This window comes from Gavia stellata, chromosome Z (genome assembly GCF_030936135.1).
Source record: "Gavia stellata isolate bGavSte3 chromosome Z, bGavSte3.hap2, whole genome shotgun sequence".
Classification (NCBI taxonomy): domain Eukaryota; kingdom Metazoa; phylum Chordata; class Aves; order Gaviiformes; family Gaviidae; genus Gavia; species Gavia stellata.
Window position 1 is genome coordinate 64162244 of NC_082637.1, and position 23922 is coordinate 64186165.

The 23922-nt window shown below is 40.1% G+C and overlaps 1 protein-coding gene across 1 annotated transcript in view; it reads left to right on the forward strand.

Annotated features, from left to right (window-relative positions):
• Positions 1-23922, forward strand: part of FER (FER tyrosine kinase) — a 180528-nt gene that overhangs the window by 12679 nt on the left and 143927 nt on the right. The window contains exons 4-5 of the mRNA XM_059833349.1: positions 630-729; positions 21581-21764. Of these exons, the coding sequence (XP_059689332.1) occupies positions 630-729; positions 21581-21764 (284 nt within the window). The remainder of the gene's footprint in view (positions 1-629; positions 730-21580; positions 21765-23922) is intronic.

Consider the following 23922-nt stretch of genomic DNA (forward strand, 5'->3'; position numbering starts at 1 on the left):
TTTGATGAACAATGTCATGTTCAGTGGAGCTGCTTCCACTGCAAAAAGATTCTTCAGTGCTGTGTTCCACTGTAGTTTGGTTTGGTTGTTTGGGGTTTTTTTTGGGGTTTGGGTTTTTTTTTTTTTGTTTCTTTTCCTTTTTAGGGATTTAAGTATTACAACAGATGGATTGGTTCATGCGCAGTTGCTGTTTCTAAGCCTTTTGTATGAACTGTAATATCTAAAAAGTATATATTTTTTTTTAATAGATGCTAAAGGATTTCCTTCCTATGCGTAGAACTTTTTCATCTACTATGATTTGCTAAGCATCTTTTTGGTGCTTTTTTTTCCCTTGTCATTGAAACGGAATAGCGTTTCTGATAAGCTGGATTTCCTCAACATATTTTTCATTACATTGATGTGGATGGGGATCTCTGTTTCAGGCCTCGTATTTAATTCCACCCATGTATTGATTTTGATTTTGTTACACCATGGGATATCCTATTAAGATTATCTCAAGCCAATGGAAAGTGGTAACATCCTTATTTTGGAAAATAAATCCTGTTAATTGTCTTTCATTACTGCTATGAGGTCTTTATTATGTTGAGGATAAATATTTTTAATACTTTTATATTTCCGTTTTCTTAAAGGTCACAAAAACAGAACTAGAGAAACTAAAATCTACCTATAGACAACTAATAAAAGAAGTAAATTCTGCCAAAGAAAAGTATAAAGAAGCTGTGGCTAAAGGTATGACTGACTTCCGTTAATTTCGTCTGTTTGTTAATGCCTTTTTCAAACCTGTTAAAACTCTTACAGTGAAACAGGATAATGTTTTTATTTTGAGCAACTTTATTACAATATAAAAGCTCATTTAATATCTCTAAGTAAGACAGGCCAATTGTCATCATGTGTGCTTGGTGGTACTCTTTTTAAAAATCATAAAATAAAGGATAGCCCTTCTTTTAATATAAATGGTAATCCTTTTAAGTTCTTCTATTGTTCCTTCAGTGGATGCATTTGAAATGTAAAATTGCTCAAATGAATTGTTAATAGTGGTAAGGGGTTTGCAATTCTGTCTACATTGTAGCTGCAGCCTGCTTGCATCCCGTGACCTATTATGGTTGCTGCAAGTGGCATCAGCATCACTTGACAGTTAGTGTAACAGCTGTCACCTTTGTCAACCTTAAGCAAAAGAGGAAAAGAAGTCATTTACACACTGAGATATTTTAAAGATTTTTGGGGAATGATGTGTCCAAACTGCATGGATTTTGATTCCTGTTGAATTGTGCTAATGATTAGATAAAGGAGAGCCTTTGTTCTATGATGTGTTGAAGTATCTTGTTAATAATTGTTCTTATGTGCCTCGCTAAGATTTTTTTCTTTCTTTAGAGAAAATTAATTGGATGGCAGTATATAAATATAATTCCAAGATCCATCTTTAAGTTTCTGTGTGACTGCCTAAAATGGCAGTTATTGTCCTTGGTTCTGTTGTACTATAATTCACAGTGCAATATAGTAGCTATCAGTGCTGAGAGAAAGACTGTTTCTTTCCAAATTTGTCTAAAATTTGGAGCGGTAGCCGATATGTGAATATAATGACAAAACAGCATGGGATAAGAGAAGTTATACTTAGCACTGTTTAGCTTCAGCTTTTTTTTTTTCTTTTACTGATGTTCATATTAACTTAAAAATGTAAATACATACTCAGTAGTTCATTTCATCCAGTTCCATAGCTGGTTTTTACATACAACTTTAATTTGGTTACTTGATTTATCCCTAAGTAACTACTTAACATGGGAACATACAGTATGTAACATGGGAAATATAATAGGGTGCTGTGATCTTGGTGTGTTCTTTTTATCCTGTCTTCCTGTTATAGCTCTGATCATTCTCCATTCCTGAAGCACCAAAGTTTCCCATCGAAATCAAAGAGTGTTTTGGCTGTCAGCAGCTGTGATGTTTTGATGTGGTTCTGATTAACTGAATTAATATTTCTTTAGACAGACAGCAAACACAAGCTGTTTTTAAGACACTTATTTCTCCTGTGGTTTTCCTTGACATTCTCTTTCAGGCTTCCATTTAGTACTTGTCTTACTACGATTAATTACTTAATTTCACTTTCCCTAACACCTTAGTGTAAATCTGTTGTAACAAACACTGACCTCCAGGAAAATGTTGCAGGTTTTTCTCCCAAAAATTGCAGAATTGCTTCTCCCCTGTTGCACCCCAGGCCGTGTTCTTGTTTACAAATATTTGTGTAGTTGGTGAACTACTACAGTTGTATATCAACTGCCGGTCAGCTCAGCTGTTTGAATTTTTTTAAGCCATGGTATTTTCATAGGGTTTCTGAGCCCTCAAGTTGTCAAACTAGTTTGTGAAGTGAACAAGTTAGGGAAGTCTTAAAATTGTAATGCTTCATTATTCCAGGTATTATTTCAGTAACTAGTGCTTATTCAAATTATGTGCTATTAGAAAATGTGACTTCTGTTAATATACAAACTGGTTCAGTATTTCAGGATTTGAAGAATTACTGAAAACAAGGGAAGGAACGGTGCAGACCAGAAGAGTGGGAGGGCATAACCAAGTATTGGGAGTAAGCTGAAAAACATTTTGTTAAACAAAAAAATGAAAATCTGTGGACACCAGCTCTTGCAAGAATTGTGTTAAAAGAACCAGTCCAGGCCCACTTCTGTAAAGTTATGTTCTCAACAGGCTCTGTTCCTCTGGCAAACCAAGTCTCCTTCACAGTGCCTGGCCTCGCCCTTCTAGAGCTGAAGGGGACAACTACTCCTTAGGACATACTAATTTGTTTTTGCCCCTGGGCTTGTGCATGATGAATTAACTATAAGTTTGTGCAGTACCTGTACAAGCTGGTCAACATGAAAAGAATACAAGTCACACAAAGGAATGACTTAGAAATTTCTCTGTTTTGCAAGTGTAGTGATTTTCAAATTTAGTGGCTTTTTATTTGTTTTGTTTTGGAATAGCAAAACCATCTTCTAGTGAGAGACTAAGTTTACTTACTAGAGCCGCTAGTGAAAGAGGTACAAGTAGTTCTCTAGTTTGGGAAGTGAATTGTGTCCCTGTTGTCTGGTTGAGTTGTTAAAAGTGATACTAAATTCTAGGCTAAACAGACCCAGTAGAGGATATGAACTGAAAAGGTTAAAGCCCGGCAAAGGTATAAACAGTGGAAAGTGATCTTCTACAGCAGTAGTTGTTTTTATGTTTTTCTGTGTGTCATACTTTTCACCAGCTAACAGGACAGACACTTCGAATGAAAATGTTGATGCCCTAAATGGAGGGTTACAGCTGTTTTCACTTTTTGCTGAAAACACTAAGAGGACCTGTGGAAAGAGTAACAAGTAGAAAGGTTAAACACTGAATAATGATACTGATTAGTTACAGGTTTTGTTTGTGTTAGGGCAAAGGGAGGGCAGCTGGTGGGAATTTTTGGGTAGTTTTATAGTAAGGAAAAGGGAACTGCTGAAGGATGCAGGAGCTTCATTATGGAAGGCTTTGTGCTCTCCAGATCTGGAGAAAGATGAAAGTGTCTGATATACTGGCTCAGGAGCTGTTTTGGGGAGCCCTCCATTGCCACTGCTTCTGCTTGGGCATCAGGGAAGCAGTGGGACAGTTATGTTGCAGAGAGTGCACCACTGAGCCTTGGCTGCCTCTTGGTCCTTAGGCTAGATTGCACTGCCCTGTTGTGGCCACCAGTGTCTGCATGCTGTCTCAATCAGAAGTGATTGATTTATCTTGTTTGTTCTGGTCCTTACTCCATTTAGTCATGTGTTGCTGCATCTTTCTGGATCAGTGATTACCATGGGAATCACAAATGCAACCTGTTTGTTTTTTCTTGGTCATGGAGAACCCCAGGTGTCAGGCAGTCTGATTGGTGTTACTTGGTTGATAGTTTTTTGCTTTTTTTGCAGTCCTTCATTCTTATGTTTTTTTATTGTATGGTGAGAGAAAGCAAGCTGAGAGGGGATAAAGTCAGCAAGCTGAACTAGTCCAGCGCCTCTCTAATGAGGCATACTTCAGCAACTGGGACTATGGACAGATTGATTCCAGTAGGTGCTTCTGGATTAGAAAGCTTTGTAAAAAAAAAAAAAAAAAAAAAAAAAAAAAAAAAAAAAAAGTATTTACTGGGAGTGCACAGCATGTTCCTTTGCAGAATTGGGGTATTAGGGCATGTTGGGATCATAGGGAATGCTGGGCTGACTGGAGCAAAAGATAAGATAAAAACTTACTAGATCATTTTTCCATACTGAAATTGACAGCCCTCTGAAATCTTTTGCATGTGTGATAGTGAGAAAAAATGGTGTAAACGTCTTACAACGGCTGTCCAAAATAACGCTCACAGATTATGTACAACTTTGAGCCTACAATGCTGTGCTGACATCAGTGATGCTGAGTAAAGAGGTAAATAGAGTGCGGCATGTTGATGTTGCAAAGTTTATACCAAATTATAAAGACATTGTTTGGCCAGAGAAGTTGTCACAAAGCTTCTAAAAAAAGTTTCAGAAATAATGGGTAAAGAACACAAAATGGAAACTGCAGAACAGTTGTGGATATCAAGTGTGATATCTCATTACAGTTTGAATGTAATTTGATTGAATCAGTAACTGCTTTCACTTAAGTTTGCTATTTCTACAATTATTTTTGCTTCTACAGAATTGTGCATATTTGTTAAGTGTAGTTCAGAGTGTGTTTGTGGGGGTTTCTTATATTTTCATCCTTAATTTTTTTTATTAAACACTACTTATTTAAGCTTTTTTTAATATAGCAATAAGGAAATTATGAGTACATGAAATCATAAAGAATAATTTGCTCTTTTTCTTACTTTTTAAAAAAAAATTGAAAAGCGTTAATTCTTAACAATTTAGCATCTATTTTTGTAGCTGATTTTGGTGTTAGATGTTTAAATGTGAAATAGTCGCTCTTATATCACTTAATATTGCAAGTTGGAATACAGCCATTGTAACTTTGGGAGGTTCATACTGGATTTTAATACAGTATAATCTTTAGCAAAATTTACAGTTTTGATGTAAATACAGCTGTTACAGGTGTTTATTGTATTCTTGCTGCTAGTTAATTACTGATTGAATGTACAAATTATGTTGCAACATTCTTATGAGACAGAATGGATCTGAAGTAAATACTGAAGGAAAAATATATTCATTCTAAGTATTTAATTTCATCATTTCATTTTATGGTGCTACAGCAGCATAAAAAAATACTGCACCAGATTTCCCTAGGTTGGCTTGTGTTCCCTGACAACGTTGTGATTTAGAGGAGGCTAGAATTATTAACAGTACACCTAGCATATTATACAACATTACATCTGCTGGAAGAATGTTTTCCGATCCCTGCAACTCTTGTGATTTAATACTTCAGAATTGATGTGACTTCTGTGGTACATACTGAAGCTGCACAACAGCATAAGCTATATCTGTGAGAAACAAGGAAGTTGTTGAAAAAGCCTTCATTAAATCAAATTATTGTCCTACCATTCTTTCTAATAGCTGAGTAGCCAGAAAATACTTCTATTCGGTGGCTGGTGCATTCATTCTGAGATGCCTGTAAAATTGTGATTATACTACTACATTTCCTGGTGGCTTGTGTTGCCTTTAGTTGTTTCTGAGATCAGGGAAACTCCTAGTAGGGTATTTTTTGAGTTTATTTTTGACTGAAACTCTCACATTGTTAAGATAAAAAAAGTAACACTGGCTGAACTGGTCTGCTTATGCACAGACTTCAGCAGGCTGGATGGATTTCAAATTAATACCCTATTGTAAGTGTTTCAACTCATAGACACTACCAGTGCTTGCAAGGGCAAGGTTGTTTCTTGTTTGTGAAATAAAGCTTTTAGAGCAGGAAACCCTGGGGAGTGCAGAGCCAAGAGATCTTGGTGACTTCTGGTGGAGAGTGGGACCAGCTTGGGCATATTGTTTACACTCAACATGGACGTGCAGCCCTAGGATGTGCTCTCCCCAGTCCTCACAGACCAGCACTCATAGGTCTGAGAGAATTTACTAGTGGTGCTTATTAGCTCAAGCATCTGACAGCAGTTCAAAAGATTGCACTTTAATTTTTGCTGTTTTTATACTATCTTATTTGTTTTATCTTAACATTAAGCAGGTACCTATTGAATTCAGAATTCTAAACTTGGACGTTTAGGTCTGGTATTCTGTAAATTTGAAATCTCTAAGTATATACAAGTAGTTTTTTCCCATTAGAAAACTATTTGTTACTTGCAGTCATTAATTTGTTAAATAAGGTTTGGGAAAATTTCTTGTACTCTTCCGAGAAATACGTTGCTTGGAGGAGGGGACGGGTGATTTTATTAGTTGAAGAAATGTATCCATGTAAGCCTTTTGCAAGACATAAAGGGAAAAAAGACCTTAGAGATTAAAAGCCAAGATCCTTTCTTCTTTCTGTCTTTGTGATTTTGGTCTTGTGAAACCCAAGTTAATTAAGAGCACTGCATTTACATCTCTTTTATTTGGAGAGTGACAATAAGGCTGGTCACTCACTAGACTTCTGAGTTTGCTTCCTGTCATGGTTTAACCCCAGCTGGCAACTAAGCACCACACAGCCGCTTGCTTCATGCCTCCCGCCCCTCCGCCCGCCCCCCCGCTGCCCCAGCAGGATGGGGGAGAGAATCAGAAAAGTAAAAGTGAGAAAGCTCATGGGTTGAGGTAAGAACAGTTTAATAAATGAAATGAAATAAAATAATAATAATAAAAAATATAATGAAAAGGAAAATAACAGCAACAAACAAACAAGAAAGACAAGTGATACAAATGAAAACAATTGCTCACCACCCTCCAAATGATGCCCAGCCCAAGCAGCGGTCCCCCGGCCAGCTTTCCCCCTAGTTTATATACTGAGCATGACATCATATGGTATGGAATGTCCCTTTGGTCAGTTGGGGTCAGCTGTCCCGGCTGTGTCCCCTCCCAACTTCTTGTGCACCCCCAGCCTACTCCTTGTGCACCCACAGCCTACTCGCTGGTGGGGTGGTGTGAGAAGCAGAAAAGGCCTCAACTCCGTGTAAGCACCGCTCAGCAGTAACTAAAACATCCCTGTGTATCAACACTGTTTTCAGCACAAATCCAGAACATGGCCCCATACAAGCTCCTATGAAGAAAATTAACTCTATCCCAGCCAAAAACAGCACACTTCCTGAGACAGAACTAACAATCAAAGCCATCCTAGTTTAGTTGCAGCAGTTTGCTTTGTAGATCGGTAGAAATTATTTTTGAAGTCTCCTGACTTTTGGGCACAAGTATAAATTGAGAGAGGAGTGGCTGGAGAGCAGCCCTGCAGAAAGGGATTTGGGGTGCTGGTTGACAGTTAGCTCAATACGAGTCAGCAGTGTGCCCTGGCAGCCAAGAGGGCAAACCGCATCCTGGGGTGCATCAAACACAGCATAACCAGCAGGTCAAAAGAGGTGATTGTCCCGCTGTATTTAGCATTGGTGCAGCCTCACCTTGAGTGTTGTGTGCAGTTCTGGGTCCCACAATTCAAGAAGGATGTGAAGGTCCTTGAATGTGTCCAGAGGAGGGCAACAAAGCTGGTGGAGGGGCTGGAAGACATGTCCTGTGAGGAGTGGCTGAGGACTCTGGGCTTGTCTAGTTTGGAGAAAAGAAGGCTGAGGGGTGGCCTCAGTGGTCTCTACAGTTTCCTGAGAAGGGGAAGTGGAGAGGGAGGTGCTGATCTCTTCTTCCTGGGATCCAGTGACAGGAAGTGTGGGAACGGCCCAAAGCTGTGTCAGCAGAGGTTTAGACTGGACATTAGGAATCGTTTCTTTGCTGAGAGGGTGGTCAAACACTGGAACAGGCTTCCTAGAGAGGTGGTCGATGCCCCATGCCTGTCAGTGTTTAAGAGGCATTTGGACAATGCCCTTAACTTTTGGTCAGCCCTGAAGTGGTCAGGCAGTTGGACTAGATGATTGTTGTAGGTCCCTTCCAACTGAAATATTCTATTCTGTACTGGTCTTAAGGAAGTGAAGCCAAGGTCAGTATGGGAAACAGAATGCTTCGAAAGTTGTGTCACTGCATAAAAGTTGTGTCACTGGTGCTTTTCTTGGGATCCATAAGAACTATACTATGAGGAAATAATTTTCATAATCACCTATGGTATTTAGATGTGCCTAACATTATATGAAATACTGAGTTTAAGCAGATAACTTGGGTCAGGACGGTCCCAAAATCAGTTAAACGGGTGATATAGAATAATCAACTGTGAAGCAAGTTCTACGATCTGTGTCTTTCCTATTCATTGATGAAGACTTGGGACATTGGACAAACTATGAAGAAATGCTCAGTAGAAGAAATGGAGAAATTAGAGGGTTTCCTCCAAAAGCAGGGGGCAACAAATTTTTGTCAAGAATTCGCTGTAAATTACGTAACATATTCTTCAGTATTTGGAATCAATTACCCTGAATATGCGTAGTTACATTGGCTTGATATAACACTGTAAGGGTAGTGTTTTTTCTGTCATATCTAGGTTTTAAAATTATTTGCTTTAATGTAAGAAGTGCTTAGTCCTTACCAAAAGTCACTTAAGAGAAAGATCATGCTGGGGTCCCACTAGTATTCCTTCCACTTATCAGTCTGTGGAATCAGATTTACGTCAAGCTTTAGGATTCTTTAATGTAAAAATATATCATTGCTTTAAAAAAGCATTGTTAGAAGAAGACCTATTTGAAAGCCTTGGTCATCTCATTCATAAGTATAAAGAATGTGTTCAGCAGAGTAATGCAAACAAATAGTATAAAGGAATATTCTTTTCCAGGCACGGTGAAATAATGCTCTGTGAAAATGTGTGTCAGCAGAGTTGAAATAAATAAGGAAGTGACTATATGGGAGGTTGGTTATTGATAAATGTGGAGACAGCAAAATATTCTGAAATTACCTCTGTTACTGAAAATGCTGAAAATTTGTAGATAAAAAGATAAATGCAGTTCTGGGAAATTATCTGAAAAAATGCTATCATAAACATTGGGAAATGTCTAAAGCTGTCAATGCAGGCCGTCTTGGGCTTAGCGACCATGAAATGATAGAGTTTTCAATATTTAGCCAAGTAAGGAGGCGGGTGAGCAATACCGCTACCATGGACTTCCGGAGGGCAGACTTTGCCCTGTTCAGGACACTGGTCGGGAGGGTCCCTTGGGAGACGGTCCTGAAGGGCAAAGGGGCCCAGGAAGGCTGGACCCTCTTCAAGAAGGAAATCTTGAAGGTGCAGGAGCAGGCAGTGCCCCTGTGCCGTAAGAAGAGCCAGCGGGGAAGACGGCCGGCCTGGCTGAACAAGGAGCTTATGCTGAGGCTTGGGGAAAAAAAGAGAACTTACCACCTCTGGAAAAAGGGGCAGGCAAGTGAAGAAGAATACAAGGACCTCGTTAGGTCATGCAGGGAGGGAATTAGGAAGGCGAAAGCCCAGCTAGAGGTCAACCTGGCCATGGTCGTGAGGGACAACAAAAAAAGCTTCTATAAATACATTAACAACAAAAAGAGAGCCAAGGAGGATCTCCATCCTCTACTGGATGCGGCGGGGAACATTGTCACGAAGGATGAGGAAAAGGCTGAGGTACTTAATGCCTTCTTTGCCTCAGTCTTTAACAGCCACACCAGGTATCCTCAGGGTATCCGTCCCCCTGAGCTGGATGACAGGGATGGAGGGCAAAATAGGCTCCCCATGATCCAGGAGGAAGCAGTTAATGACCTGCTATGCCACCTGGACACTCATAAGTCTATGGGGCCTGATGGCATCCACCCAAGGGTGCTGAGGGAGCTGGCGGAGGAGCTTGCCAAGCCGCTCTCCATCATTTATCAACAGTCCTGGTCAACGGGGGAGGTCCCAGATGACTGGAGGCTTGCCAACGTGACGCCCATCTACAAGAAGGGTCGGAAGGAGGATCCGGGGAACTCCAGGCCTGTCAGCCTGACCTCGGTGCCGGGGAAGGTTATGGAGAGGCTCATCTTGAGGGCACTCATGGGACACGTGCAGGATACTCAAGGGATCAGGCCAAGCCAGCACGGGTTCATGAAGGGCAGGTGCTGCTTGACCAACCTGATCTCCTTCTATGACCAGGTGACCCACCTAGTGGATGAGGGGAAGGCTGTGGATGTTGTCTACCTGGACTTCAGCAAAGCCTTTGACACTGTTCCCCACAGTATTCTCCTGGAGAAGCTGGCGGCCCGTGGTTTAGACAGGTACACTCTTTGCTGGGTAAAAAACTGGCTGGATGGCCGAGCCCAGAGAGTTGTGGTGAATGGGGTGAAATCCAGCTGGCGGCCGGTCACAAGCAGAGTCCCCCAGGGCTCAGTTTTGGGACCGGTCTTCATTGATGATCTGGATGAGGGGATAGAGTGCTCCCTCAGCAAGTTTGCAGACGACAGCAAGGTGGGAGGGAGTGTTGATCTGCTTGAGGGTAGGAAGGCTCTGCAGAGGGATCTGGACAGGCTGGATCAATGGGCTGAGGCCAACCGGATGAAGTTCAATAAGGCCAAGTGCCGGGTCCTACACTTGGGCCACAACAACCCCAGGCAACGCTACAGGCTTGGGGACGAGTGGCTGGAAAGTTCCCCCGCAGAAAAGGACCTGGGGGTGTTGATCGACAGCCGGCTGAATATGAGCCAGCAGTGTGCCCAGGTGGCCAAGAAGGCCAACGGCATCCTGGCCTGTATCAGAAATGGTGTGGCCAGCAGGAGCAGGGAGGTGATCGTGCCCCTGTACTCGGCACTGGTGAGGCCGCACCTCGAATACTGTGTTCAGTTTTGGGCCCCTCACTACAAGAAGGACATTGAGGTGCTGGAGTGTGTCCAGAGAAGGGTGATGAAGCTGGTGAGGGGTCTGGAGCACAAGTCTGATGAGGAGTGGCTGAGGGAGCTGGGGTTGTTCAGTCTGGAGAAGAGGAGGCTGAGGGGAGACCTCATCGCTCTCTACAACTACCTGAAAGGGGGTTGGAGAGAGGTGGGTGCTGGTCTCTTCTCCGAAGTGACTAGTGACAGGACTAGAGGAAATGGCCTCAAGTTGCGCCAGGGGAGGTTCAGGCTAGATATTAGGAAAAAGTTCTTTCCTGAGAGAGTGGTGAAACACTGGAATAGGCTGCCCAGGGAGGTGGTAGAGTCACCCTCCCTGGAGGTATTCAAGGAGCGTGTGGATGTGGCATTGTGGGATGTAGCTTGATGGACATGGTGCTGTGTGGTGTTGGGTGGGTTGTGGCTTGTTGTTGTTGTTGTGTGGCGTGGGTTTTGTGTTTTTTTTTTTTTTTTTTTTTCTTTCTTTTTTTTTTTTTCCAGGTTGGACTCGATGATCTTACAGGTCTTTTCCAACCGTACTGATTCTGTGATTCTGTGATTAGTGCTGATATTTACAAAAATAAGATTCTAAAGCAATCCAGGGAAGAAACTTTTTTTCTGTCTGAAACATTACTATACGCTGAAGATTTGCATGTTTTCTCAGAGGAGGATGTTGCTTCATTCAAAAAAAAGAAAACAGACAAAAAAAAGCAAAAACCCTGATACTCCCCTCTTTTTTTCCATCTTAAAGTTTTCTGAAATCAAATGCTGTGATACTCTAGTGAGGTTGTAATACAGAAAATTACAACAGCTCTGAAGCCAAGCTTCTTGGCTTTTCCTGGGACCTTGCCTGTGCTCCCTTTAATCCTAATTTATAAGCTCTCTGTCAGCTCCTCATCCATCCCCAGGCAGAGCTCCGTGCGCTCCAGCTGCTCTCACATAAAGGGCAGTTCTCTCACATAAAGGGTAACTTCCTTTCCTCGTCTTCCTGGCTTGCCTTTCCCCAAGAGCCTTTATCTTTCCATGGCAGCACTCCAGTCATGGGAGCCATCCCACCATGCCGTCATGATCCTGACAAGGTCATAGCCTTGCAACTGCACGCAGATCTCTAACTCATCACGTTTACTCCCCATGCTGCATGCAGCAGTATACAGGCACTTAAGCATGGCACCCCAGCATGTTCAGTTCCTGGAGAGGGTTTGGGGGGATTTTTCCACAGTGGTGCCTTGTAGGAACCTCCTTGCCCACATGCAGGTGCTGGAGGTGACCCCACCCAAGCCCCATTTTGTTGACTTTGTGATCCTTTGCCATAATACCACTCCATGCCCTTTGCTCAGCAGTCTTGTCCATTGCTCGCTCAGGACTGTGGGTCACCCTCTCCCTCCCCCATCATTCCTAGTTTAAAGCCCTCCTCATGAGGTCAGCCGTCCTATTGGTGAAAATAGTTTTATCCTGCTTAGTAAGGTGCTTCGTATCTCCCAAGCAGACGGTGGTCTGCAAACAGGGTCCTATGGTTGTAGAACCCAAAACCCTGTCACCAACACCAGCCGCTTATTGACCTGTATTGTCCGTACCCTCCTCGCACCGTTTTCCCTCACTGGCAGGATTGAGGATAATACCACCTGGCCCCCAATGCCCTTGACAGCTGCCCCCAGAGCTCTGTAGTCACTTTTGATACTGTCCAGGTTTCCCCTGGCAGTGTCGTTGGTGCCCACATTTGTTGTAACATTGCCTCTGCTGTTTTTCCCTATATTTACCCATTCCGAGAAATTTGGGTGGATTTGCTTTTTGTGCTTCCTGAACTACGGCAGCAGTTATGTGAATTCTTGACATACGTCCTTGTCCTCCAGATTTCTCTGGGATTATTAGTTACAGATTTATTTATGTGTAAAGTTTTTCTTCCCCCCTGTTACTCATGTGTAGATCTTCAGATTGCCCTTCTAATTTTCATTTTGTTTTTCCTGTAATTCTGCTGCTTTTCTGTGTCCACAGCTTTAGCATATTTAAGGCTTCTCACTGTGTTTCTATTGGGGGTATATAACCCTCTATTGTCATATCAGGCATGCCTCTGCCTGCTTTTGAAACTAAATTAAATTCATTGTCAAAAACTGGACTTCTGTAATAAAATTATATTGTTCTTTGTCAGATGGATGCTATTTTCATTAGTGTTTCTTCATGGAACAGCGTTCACTGTGCACTGAAGCCAAAGGTCATGTTTCAATGCCAGGAGCTATAAATCCAGAAAGTAAAGTAATCTGTTGTGAGCTAAGTCTTTACAATAATCTCCACTGGCTCTTTTATGAACACTTTGTCATCACTTCTGAATGGCTGAAGGTCATACCTATCACTAACATTCCCAAGAGTGGGAAGCAAGGGGCAGTCCTTCTTGAAATACCATAACATTGGACTCCAGACAGATTTTTCTGAGATTTATGAACACTGGACAAGAAATTCTTTCTTATTGTAGACATTCCACAATGTGCCTAACTCTGACAGATGTGTGTTGTTTTCACAAATTATTTAGTGTTTCAATTATGCATCCTCAAAAAGCAATTACAGTATTTGTTGTCTTTTAAGAGCAAACACTTAAAGATGCAAAAATTTGAGAGAGCATCTCAAGTATGAATACATGCTTAGACGTTGACAAGTTTTTAGCTTTCTGTGTCTTCTCAAGTTTTTATTCTGTAAAATTATTTTCACCTTTCCTGTCCTCACAGGTCCCAAAGAAACAAATCAAATAAAACCAAAGCAAATTTAGGAACAAATAGCTCAATAACCGATACTTCCAGGAGGTCTTCTAGATAGTTTTTCTTACCATTGTTGCAAAGCAACACTGAGAGGAAAAAATACAATCATTCTGTAGAGTGGGATGTTATTGGTATAGGCTTTTGTCGGAGCTGAAAGGCTGATATGTTACATTTGCAATGAAACAGAAGTTCAGTGCTTGTGGTAATATGTAACCATTGAAGTATACTATTGACCTTTTTTGCTAGCAGCTGATCTACAATGTAGACATAAAGAAATAATTTCTTACCGCAGTCAGTTTTGGAATTCTTCATGACATCTTTCTGTAGTTAACCAATCCAAATGTCTGAGCTTTTGATTTTGAGGGGAAGGCTTTGCATTTCATGTTAGTCAAACCTGAGATTTTCACTGTATGCTATTTCTCTTTGAAAAGAATAGATCTTTAAGAAAATAATTTTGTCTTTTGGGCATTTACTTGCCCAAAAGATTTAGCTGAAGGGCTGTAACTAAAGCAGCTTAACTGGAATTTTCTGTTGCAGAAATGACGACATTTAGTAGATGTAAACCTCAGTCATTAGTTTAACCTATGTTATCATGAAGCTGGATTTGAAATCTGAACAGCTAAGCATGTACCAAGTCTTGACTTAAGTGTTAGATGTCACACTACAGGTAACCTTCAGGAGGTGGATCCTTGTCCTGTGCAAATTAGTGGGTGCTTTATGCTGTATTCCACAGAGTCAGAATTTTGCTGTTTGAATAAAACATCAAAATCTATAATGCAAGTTTGAAGACCTCACAAGTGTTAAATTTTATTGAAATCAGTGATAACTAAATGTACTGAACATATAAGGGAATACGAGCCTTGACTTACAATTTTTGACCAACCAGAAAAAGTTGTGAGGGGGTAAAAACCTGAGCTCTTCAATATAATTATTGCTTTTTAATCCAAAATAGAGAACAGAATCGTAGTCATTTAGGTTGGAAAAGACCTTTAAGATCATCCAAGTCCAACCATAAACCTAACACTGCGAAGTCCACCACTACACCATGTCCCTAAGCACTTCATCCACACCTCTTCTAAATACCTCCAGGGATGGTGACTCAGCCATCTCCCTGGGCAGCCCATTCCAGTGTCTGACAACCCTTTCAGTGAAGAAGTTTTTCCTAATATCCAAACTAAACCTCCCCTGGCACAACTTGCGGCCATTTCCTCTTGTCCTGTCGCTTGTCACTTGGAAGAAGAGACCAACACCCACCTTTCTGCAACCCCCTTTCAGGAAGTTGTAGAGAGCAATAAGGTCTCCCCTCAGCCTCCTCTTCTCCAGTCTGAACAACCCCAGTTCCCTCAGCCGCTTATCATAAGACTTGTGCTCCAGACCCCTCACCAGCTTCGTCGCCCTTCTCTGGACACGCTCCAGCACCTCAATGTCCTTCTTGTAGTGAGGGGCCCAAAACTGAACACAGGATTCGAGGTGCGGCCTCACCAGGACCAAGTACAGGGGCACGATCACCTCCCTGCTCCTGCTGGCCACACCATTTCTGATACAGGCCAGGATGCCGTTGGCCTTCTTGGCCACCTGGGCACGCTGCTGGCTCATATTCAGCCGGCTGTCAATCAACACCCCCAGGTCCTTTTCTGCTGGGCCGCTTACTAGCCACTCTTCCCCAAGCCTGTAGCATTGCATGGGGTTGTTGTGGCTGAAGTGCAGGACCCGGCACTTGGCCTTGTTGAACCTCATACAATTGGCCTGGGCCCATGGATCCAGCCTGTCCAGATCCCTCTGCAGAGCCTTCCGACCCTCAAGCAGATCAACACTCCCGCCCAACTTAGTGTCATCTGCAAACTTACTGAGGGTGCATTTGATTCCCTCATTGAGATCATTGATAAAGATATGAAACAAAACTGTCCCCAATACTGAGCCTTGGGGAACACCGCTTGTGACCAGCCACCAACTGGGTTTAACTCCATTCACCACAACCCTTTGGGCCCAGCCAATCAGCCAGTTTTTTACCTGGCGAAGAGTACACCCATCCAAGCCATGAGCAGTCAGTTTTTCCAAGAGAATGCTGTGGGAAATGGTTTCAAAGGCTTTACTAAAGTCTAGGTAGGCTATATCCACAGCCTTTCCCCGACCCACTAAGTGGGTCATCTTGTCATAGAAGGAGATCAGGTTAGTCAGGCAGGACCTGCCCTTCATAAACCCATGCTGACTGGGCCTGCTCGCCTGGTTGTCCCACATGTGCCATGTGATGGCACTCAAGACGATCTGCTCCATAATCTTCCCTGGCACCGAGGTCAGGCTGACAGGCCTGTAGTTCCCCAGATCATCTTGCCAGGCTTCTTGAAGATGGGTGTCACATTTGCTAACCTCCAGTCCACTGGGACCTCCCCGGTTATCCAGGACTGCTGGTAGATGATGGAAAGTGGCTTGGTGAGTACTTCTGCCAGCTCCCACAGCAGCCTTGGGTGGATCCCATCCGGCCCCATAGACTTGTGGGTGTCAAAGTGGGGTAGCAGGTCGATAACCATTTCTCCTTGGTTTGTGGGGTCTTCATTCTGCTCCCCGTCCCTGTCTTCCAGCTCAGGGGGCTGGGTACCCAGACAACATCTGGTCTTACCATTAAAGACTGAGGCAAAGAAGGCGTTAAGTTTCATACGTATGAAATTTTTCTGTATTTGCAGTATTTATTTTCCGAAAATTTCTTTTAGACATTTGCACTGTACATTGATGCTTATTTAAAAAAAAATGAAGTGAACATTATGAGCTGAAAGTTTTCTCAGTTGGTCTCAGTTTGTTGTCCTATCCAGTTACTGTTCTTCCATTCTAGGTGAATAGAAGGCTACAAGAGACTAATACTTATGATTGTAAGAACTTTGGAAAAGCAAATATGCCTTTTTAATAGAAAATACTGTAAAACATTTTTTTTCTGGATGGCTCTGTTGTACTATATGTAGTAGAATCCTAAAAGAGTTTTTATTAGAAATTGAAATACTTGACTCTCTAGGATGTTCTAAAAAGAATGCCAGCCTTCTCTTTGCAAATGTTGAACTTTCATAATTGAATTTTGCAAGCTTCATAATACCATTTATGGCGTGACATATTGTGTACACAGTCAGTTTCTATAAACATTAAACAGTTTTCTTAACAACTGATGGCAGTAGAATTATAATTAGATCTATTTATGAAATTCATTATACAGATAAAGAAAATTGGATGGTTTCCTCTGTGCTAATTGACATGTAGAACAACTGTGTACTCTCCCTTACTGTATTTTCCTGCTTTAAAAAATAAATTACAATATGGAAGTAATACTGTAGCTGTGTTTCTTGTATTAATTATAGGTCCAAAGGCTGTATTTAAAAGTTGAGAGTATATGATAATTTGATTTATTTTGCAATTTGTTGAGGTGTTCTGCTGAAGAATAATGTATAACAAAGGAATTTAGTCCTCAAGGCAGATGGGAAAACGGGATAGTTTAGCCATTAATGAGGTTTCTGAAAGAGAGATAGTATTTAAAAGTCTCTAGTTACGTGGTTGTGATCATTTTTAGTGTAAATTTTCAGTTTTTTAACTGTTGAAGGCTGTTTGTTGTGGTTCGTAGGTCAGAAGCCTGTACTGATGGTACATGGTACAATTTGACATATACTGATTTTTGGTAAGCTGAAAGCTGATAGTGGACATTTTTAAGACATGCATGGACAAGTTGTAGGCTCTTAAACTATGACGTATGAAGATAATTTTGGGTTATGTAATCTAGGGCATGCTTGAGTAGGAGTGGCCAAACATATAATAAACCCAAGAAATAATCCAGCATTTGTTCCTCTGCTACTGCCTTGTCTCCCTCTTCCTGTTTCCCTGGCCAGTATATCTCCCAAGGGAATGGGCCAGGGCAAGCAAAACTTGGTGCTTCCAGCTCTGACTTCCAGCTGCCTCATCCTTTCCTCTTTCTTCCAGTCCCTTTACTGTAAGTACTACTTGACCTCTCTGCCTCCAAGCTCTCTTCAGTCACCTTCCGTTATTTCCCCGTGTTCGTGTGCCTCTTGTTCTCCAGAAAGACCGTACGGTGTATGTGTCTTGGTCTGCAGACAACCAGGTTGACACTGTAGCCTACTGTATTTAGAAACTGAGTGTGTATGATGCTTTGTTTTGTTCTGAAATTAGTGGAGGTGTTCTGTTGAGGAATATTGTATATAGAGAAAGAATTTAGTCTTCAAGGCAGATGTGAAAATGGGATTGTATACCATCCCATTATATTGGTACACTGGTGTCAGTCATGCACGTTTGGTGGTATCTAACTTCTGGGATGGTATTCTGGTGTGATGTGTTGGATTTTTTTTTTTCCTTACAAATGATCTGTATTTAATTTAGAAATAAATAGTGCGATGTTTTTGTATTTTGGGGAAAGAAAAAAATTACAGTCTTCCCATGAAACATGAGTTTTGATTGTTTGCCAAAGACAAAATCCATTATCTCTGGCAAAAGTTTTAGAGAGAGTTGAGATTGTCTCTCCAAAACAGTTTTACAGAAATTTTTGAAGTGGATTGTTTCATTCATACCTAAATGAAAAATACTTCTCTGGTGACAATTCTAGAGATGTGTTTTGTCTTTGTTGTACAGAGTAACTTTATTCATTTAGCTAAACCATAGTGTAAGAAATCTGTTCCTTCCACATACAAAATTAGGTCAGCAGTTAGATTGTCTTCAATTAAATGACAGACATGACATCCTTTTAAAATAATTTTTTGTGTTTAAAGTGTAGCTTACAGTGGCGAGGTAGCAAATGTCTAGAGAGCCATATGAGGGGATAAACCGATAGGCAGCAGTCTCAACTTAATGGTAATTTGTTACCTAGGGACTTCCTGAGTCAGAAGTGCTGTCTCTTTTAGTTCTTAGTAGCTCTTCAGGATTTTTTTTGTGTACACATGTCCATTCACTATTAAACTGCGTAAGTTTTTCATGCTTACAGTAACTTTGAGCAAAAGGTTGAATAGGTTAGCTGCATGCTAGTTGAAGAAGAATGTCCTTTCTTTTTAACAAAGTACATACTATTTCCATATAATACCTTACAGTTGTTACATTGAAAGAGGTTGGGAAGCTCTGTTAACTGCGTGTCCCATCTCACATGTCGCTCCTCAGTCTCCTGGTGCTTCAGGAGTCCTCTTTTTAGTCATTCCTTCTGGATTCCTTGTGTTTCCTACCTTTCTGATGCTTGATGCCCTTCTCTAAACCTTTTTAATTTCAAATATGTCCTCCTTGAGGTGAAAGAACTGCATACTGTTTTATTTGGATTTAATCAGTGGCATAATAATGCTGTCTCGTCCTTTGCTAAATAACATCCTGTCCAAAGGCTGCTGAACACTGAGTTAACATTTCCATTGATCTTTCTGTACTAACCCCAAGATCTCATTCCTGAGTGCATTCAGTAAGCTTACAACAGATTACTAAGCTTGAGTAGTTTTTTCCTCATATGCATCTCTAAAAATATTCACACTATAATTTACCATTTTGTAATTTAATCAGTACATCTTAAGGATTTTTTTCAGTTCTTCACATTTGTTTCTGTTTGCTTCTTTCAGACAGTATCTTCATCATCATTTTTATCACCTCATGTATCAGGACCCAGCTGATATTCCTGGGGCACTCCACTTACTGCCTACTTCTTCCTGTGAAAACTAATAATATTTCAGCTAAAACTTTCTCCAGTTCCTTTAAAGATCCAAAGCTGAACACCATCCAGTCCTCATAATTTCTTCTTATTTAATTTATTCTCGAATCTCTTATTCTGACACCTCAGAAGAGAGAGATTCATTGACTCTTTCATAAAGAGACATTTCAGCCTGGAAATCTCTGAAGGTCTTTCATAGTGAACACAGATGCAAAAAAATACATTTTTTTTTCTACCAGCTCCTTTTATATAGTGACTGTCCTTTACATTTTCTGAAAAGCTTGCTGACTCTGTTATATATGAAACAGGATTTGTTACTCTTTTACAAGTTCTTCCCTCAGCTTTTTTTCAACATGCCTTTACATGTTTCTGTATATTAATTTATTGGAGTTCACAATCCCTTGTGTATTCCTCATATGACACAATTCCAGCTTTTCACGGTCTGCTCTCAAGCCTCTATTCTGCCACTTAGCTATGAATGCTTCCTTTTTCTTTTTTCTCAACTACTTTGTGATGGGTGGTATAAATGTTAAAATACAATCTTTTTTATTACTTGAATTATTTTGAGATTATAAGAAATGTAGCGGTCTGAATGAGATTGGTTTAGTTAGTGTATGTTTATCAGTGCAGGTAATTGTGAATCTGCACTTGATAATTGCAGATACAGGATTCATTTAAAATGCCTTTAGTTCCTGAAAAAGTAATGAGACAATTCGTAGATATCAAGAAGATAACAAGGATATGAGTAAGAGCTTATGTGTCTTAGTAAGGAATCATGTCAAAATAATCTCATATCCTTTTATGACAAGGGCAATGCATAATCAAGTTGAAAATATTCTAGTAGAGGTGCAAAACTGCATAAAGGTGCTCGGAGAATGGTTGTTAATGAGGTCCTGTCAGAATAATGTATCCTATGGGACATTGCAGGATATATGTTGAGATCAGTTTTGGGTGGTCTTTCATTGTTTCATTACTTTGTTTCAGAGTTTGTTTATTAAATTCCCAGGCATCGCTATGCCTTGAAGGGATTGAAAGTGCATTGGAGGGCAGCTGTAGAGTTAAAAAAATTTGATAAACTGAGAGATGAATCTCAAGAACATAGAGTTACTTGGCAGGATCCGATGCCAAAGCAGAAGTAATTAGTGATGCTATGTTTGTATGGTGTTCAAAAAAGACATGCTTTTTTTTTTTTTTTTAAATTTTTTATGAGCTAGAAGTATCTAGAATGTAAAGTTGTTCTTTGGCTTTGAGCTTTGACTGAAGTTGCACTTGTGTAAGATTGTGAACCAGTCAACTGCAAAAAGACAACAGGTTTTACAAGGGAAGACCTGTACGTCTGTTAGTATGAAGTTTAGAAGATTGGGCAGAAGAGAAGAGTATGTAATCTAATAGATAAAAGATGGATTGCAGAGGATGGTAGAATCTATTTTTCATACCCATGGCACATAGGAAGTAAGTAAGGGTTTAAATTAAAGCAATAAAGATTTACATTAGAGAGTGAAGGGGCAGGGAGGTGGGGAAATGCTTTCAGTTAGCATAGCATTAGACCTGAATGGTACTAGGAAGTTCCAAAGTTATCTGTCATTGGAGATCTTAGGAAAATCATAAAAACATATGCCACATAGTTGTGCAATTACGGTGGCAAAGAATACAGTCGGTGACCTGCTGAAGTACCTTGTAGCTCTCAGGTTCAGCACTGAACTGGTCTTGTCAGCATGAACTTGATGGCTTCTAGTCTCTAACAGTGTAGAGCTGAGATTGTAGAGCCAACCTCCTGATCAGGATACCGACAGTGATGAGGGAATGTTAAATTGCAGAGAAGCTGCCCATTTTGGACAGGAGTAATAGTGTGAGAGTTCAGCTACTCATATGTAGACTGCACTGTTGCTTTATTGGGATGATATGAAGCAATAGAATTTTTGCTCACAATAAATGACAGATTTTTAATGGATCTGACCTGCTAAGACATCTCTTACTTTCTTAATTAAAAAATGTTTATTTGCTCTGAGGGAAATAAAAGATTAGCTTTGTGATAGTCATGTGTATGAGTTTTGTTCTTTATTCTTCATAGTTGTATTATTTTTATACCTGTGTAGATAGTGGTTTTAATATACTTTTAGATAAAGACTTCTCACATTTCTGCTCAAAGAAAATACAGCAGTTTTTTCTTACTCAGTCTTCTAATTAGAAAACCAAGACATATGGCCTCTACTAATAACCTGAAAATGGTCAGATTTTACCTCTTTCAGAGAAGTACCTGGAAAAGACTGCTGTAGAAAAAGGTGCAAACTTACCGTAAATCTGCTAGATTTATGTCATCTACAAGTTTGTATACTTTTAAATCACCACGCGCATTTTTCTTTTTTGTTTTCTCTTAGGAAAGGAGACTGAGAAAGCCAAAGATCGGTGTGATAAAGCCACTATGAAGCTTCATATGTTGCATAATCAGTATGTGTTGGCACTGAAAGGAGCACAGTTACATCAGCACCAGTATTATGATACTACACTTCCTCTGTTACTTGATTCACTGCAGAAGATGCAAGAAGAAATGATTAAAGCCCTGTAAGATGTATTCTTACGTATTTTTAACTTGCGGAATTTTGTATGTGTAGTATTCTAATTAATTTATAGGATTGTTTAAAAATAATAAACTGTGATTAATTGTGTATCAAGGGATAATGAAAAAAGATGCTTTCATCTTTTAATTTACGATAATTGTGCATAGAAAAGTCTATCCAAATAATGCAGACAATAGTTTGGAGTGGTTACTTAAACATTCTAGCAAGACGCTGTCTTCTCATAAAATTTCAAAATTGTACAGCTGAGTTCATGCTTTGTCCACCAGCTGGTATACTACAACAAATTTGTTGCCTTTCTGGTAGTCTTATTTTTTATGAAATTCTGCCAGGAACAAAATTGGTTTAAACTGGCCAACTGTCTTGAAAGTCGTTGCGGAGGAGAGCCAGGCAGATGCATCGTTAGTCATGTGTGTGGGAGAAGTAACAGAATCATATAAACCTGATCTCACTGTAAGGAATGCAACCTTAAAAACACAATTACCTTTTTCCTGAAAGATCATTTTTTATATCGTTATAGAAGATGTGCAAACTTACCACCTCAGAGAACAGACAATGAGGACTTCAAGCCCTCTTTTCTGTTTTGTAACCACCATGCTGCCTCTTGATCTTTCTTGAAGAATGCGAGTTGGTTAGGAAATCTGTTCTGTAGGTCTTTTTCTTGGGTGTTATTTAAATCGCTTAGCCTAAAAGAAAGAGCAGTTCCTTTTTTTTGTAGGTATTGTTCATTTAGATGTGAGGCGCTCTCCTTTAACTCATTTACTTACCTTCTCTGAAGGGTACATTCATCTTGACTTCAGCGCACAGGAAGTGAGGGAGAGTTGGGGATTTCACGCTTTACGTGCTTATGTGATGCAGACACCATTAACTGCCCTATGCAGTATCATATTAATTCATTTGATTCTTGTGCAGGTATTGAAATGAAATAGACCTTTGTAGTAGTCTCTGTACAGTCCTTTTAATCTTAATTTTGTATGTAAAATCACAGCAAAAGGCTACAGTTAAATTTGTGTGCTGTAATTAAGGTGATTTTTTCAGAATTGTGAGATATGATAATTCACTGAAGAGTTTTATGATGGAACAAGAACCTATTGAACCTGCTCACCTTGGCTATGTCTGGAGTAAAAACCTGTAAAAAAATATTTTTGTCACTACATAGACATTTTTTGTGAGATCTGGATGTATCCTATCTGAATTCCTCCTTTCTAGGATCTTTGGTGTACAAAAAGAGGTGGTGATTTCAAGTGTAGAGCTTCGTGTGGCCATCTGTGTGAAACATACTTCCTTAATAATCCTGATTTTGCAGATGAATTAGTTCAGTAAACTTGAAGAAGTGCAGATTAACATTGTTAATGTTTTTTTTTTTTTTTTTTTTTTTTTTTTTTTTTGTAATTAACATAGATTCCCTTTGTCTTTGTGTGGCATTGCTGTAGTTGACATTTGCCTATCTTTTCATCACACTCTGAACTATGTTCTGGAACCTTTTCACACATGTTGTTCACAGGCAAGGCAAGATGTAATGCCTTCTCTTGTCTGTTTTCTCCTCAGAAAAAGTATTAAAAAATCCAATCACATAACATTTTTACAGAGTGAATGTAACTTGAGACCTTATCCAGGAAAAATCTGTTGATACTTTTTTCTCTGCATGTTCCTCTGGACTGGCCAAATTTTATCAGTATTTTAAGAAAGCTCACTATGCTTCAGAGCCTGGCAAGCTAGCAAGTCTGTCAAAGATAAAAATGAAATAGAAAGTGATTACGAGGGTTCATTTATGGAAAGCTAAGAATTAAAGAGAATAGGAGGGTGTTCTAAGGATGTGTCACTGGATGCCATTAAGAGTAGTGGCACAATATCACCTATTCTTTTACCGTTCCCTGTTCACTTGGTTTTTCCCGCTCTCGGAAGTAGGTAGAGACAAGGCTGGGTGGCTTGTACTTCCTTACAGGAACTTCTTGCTTGATTTTGTTTCTTCTTGTAAATACATGCTAACTTGTGATTTGTGCTTATTTTTGTGTGAATGACCAGATAATGAAACATATATATGAAAGAAGATAGTTAAAATGATAGAGAAAACCAGTTTTTAAAGGAAATGCACACTATTTTGTGACTTGTTTTGCCTTATGCCAGAATATTTTGTCAGTCAG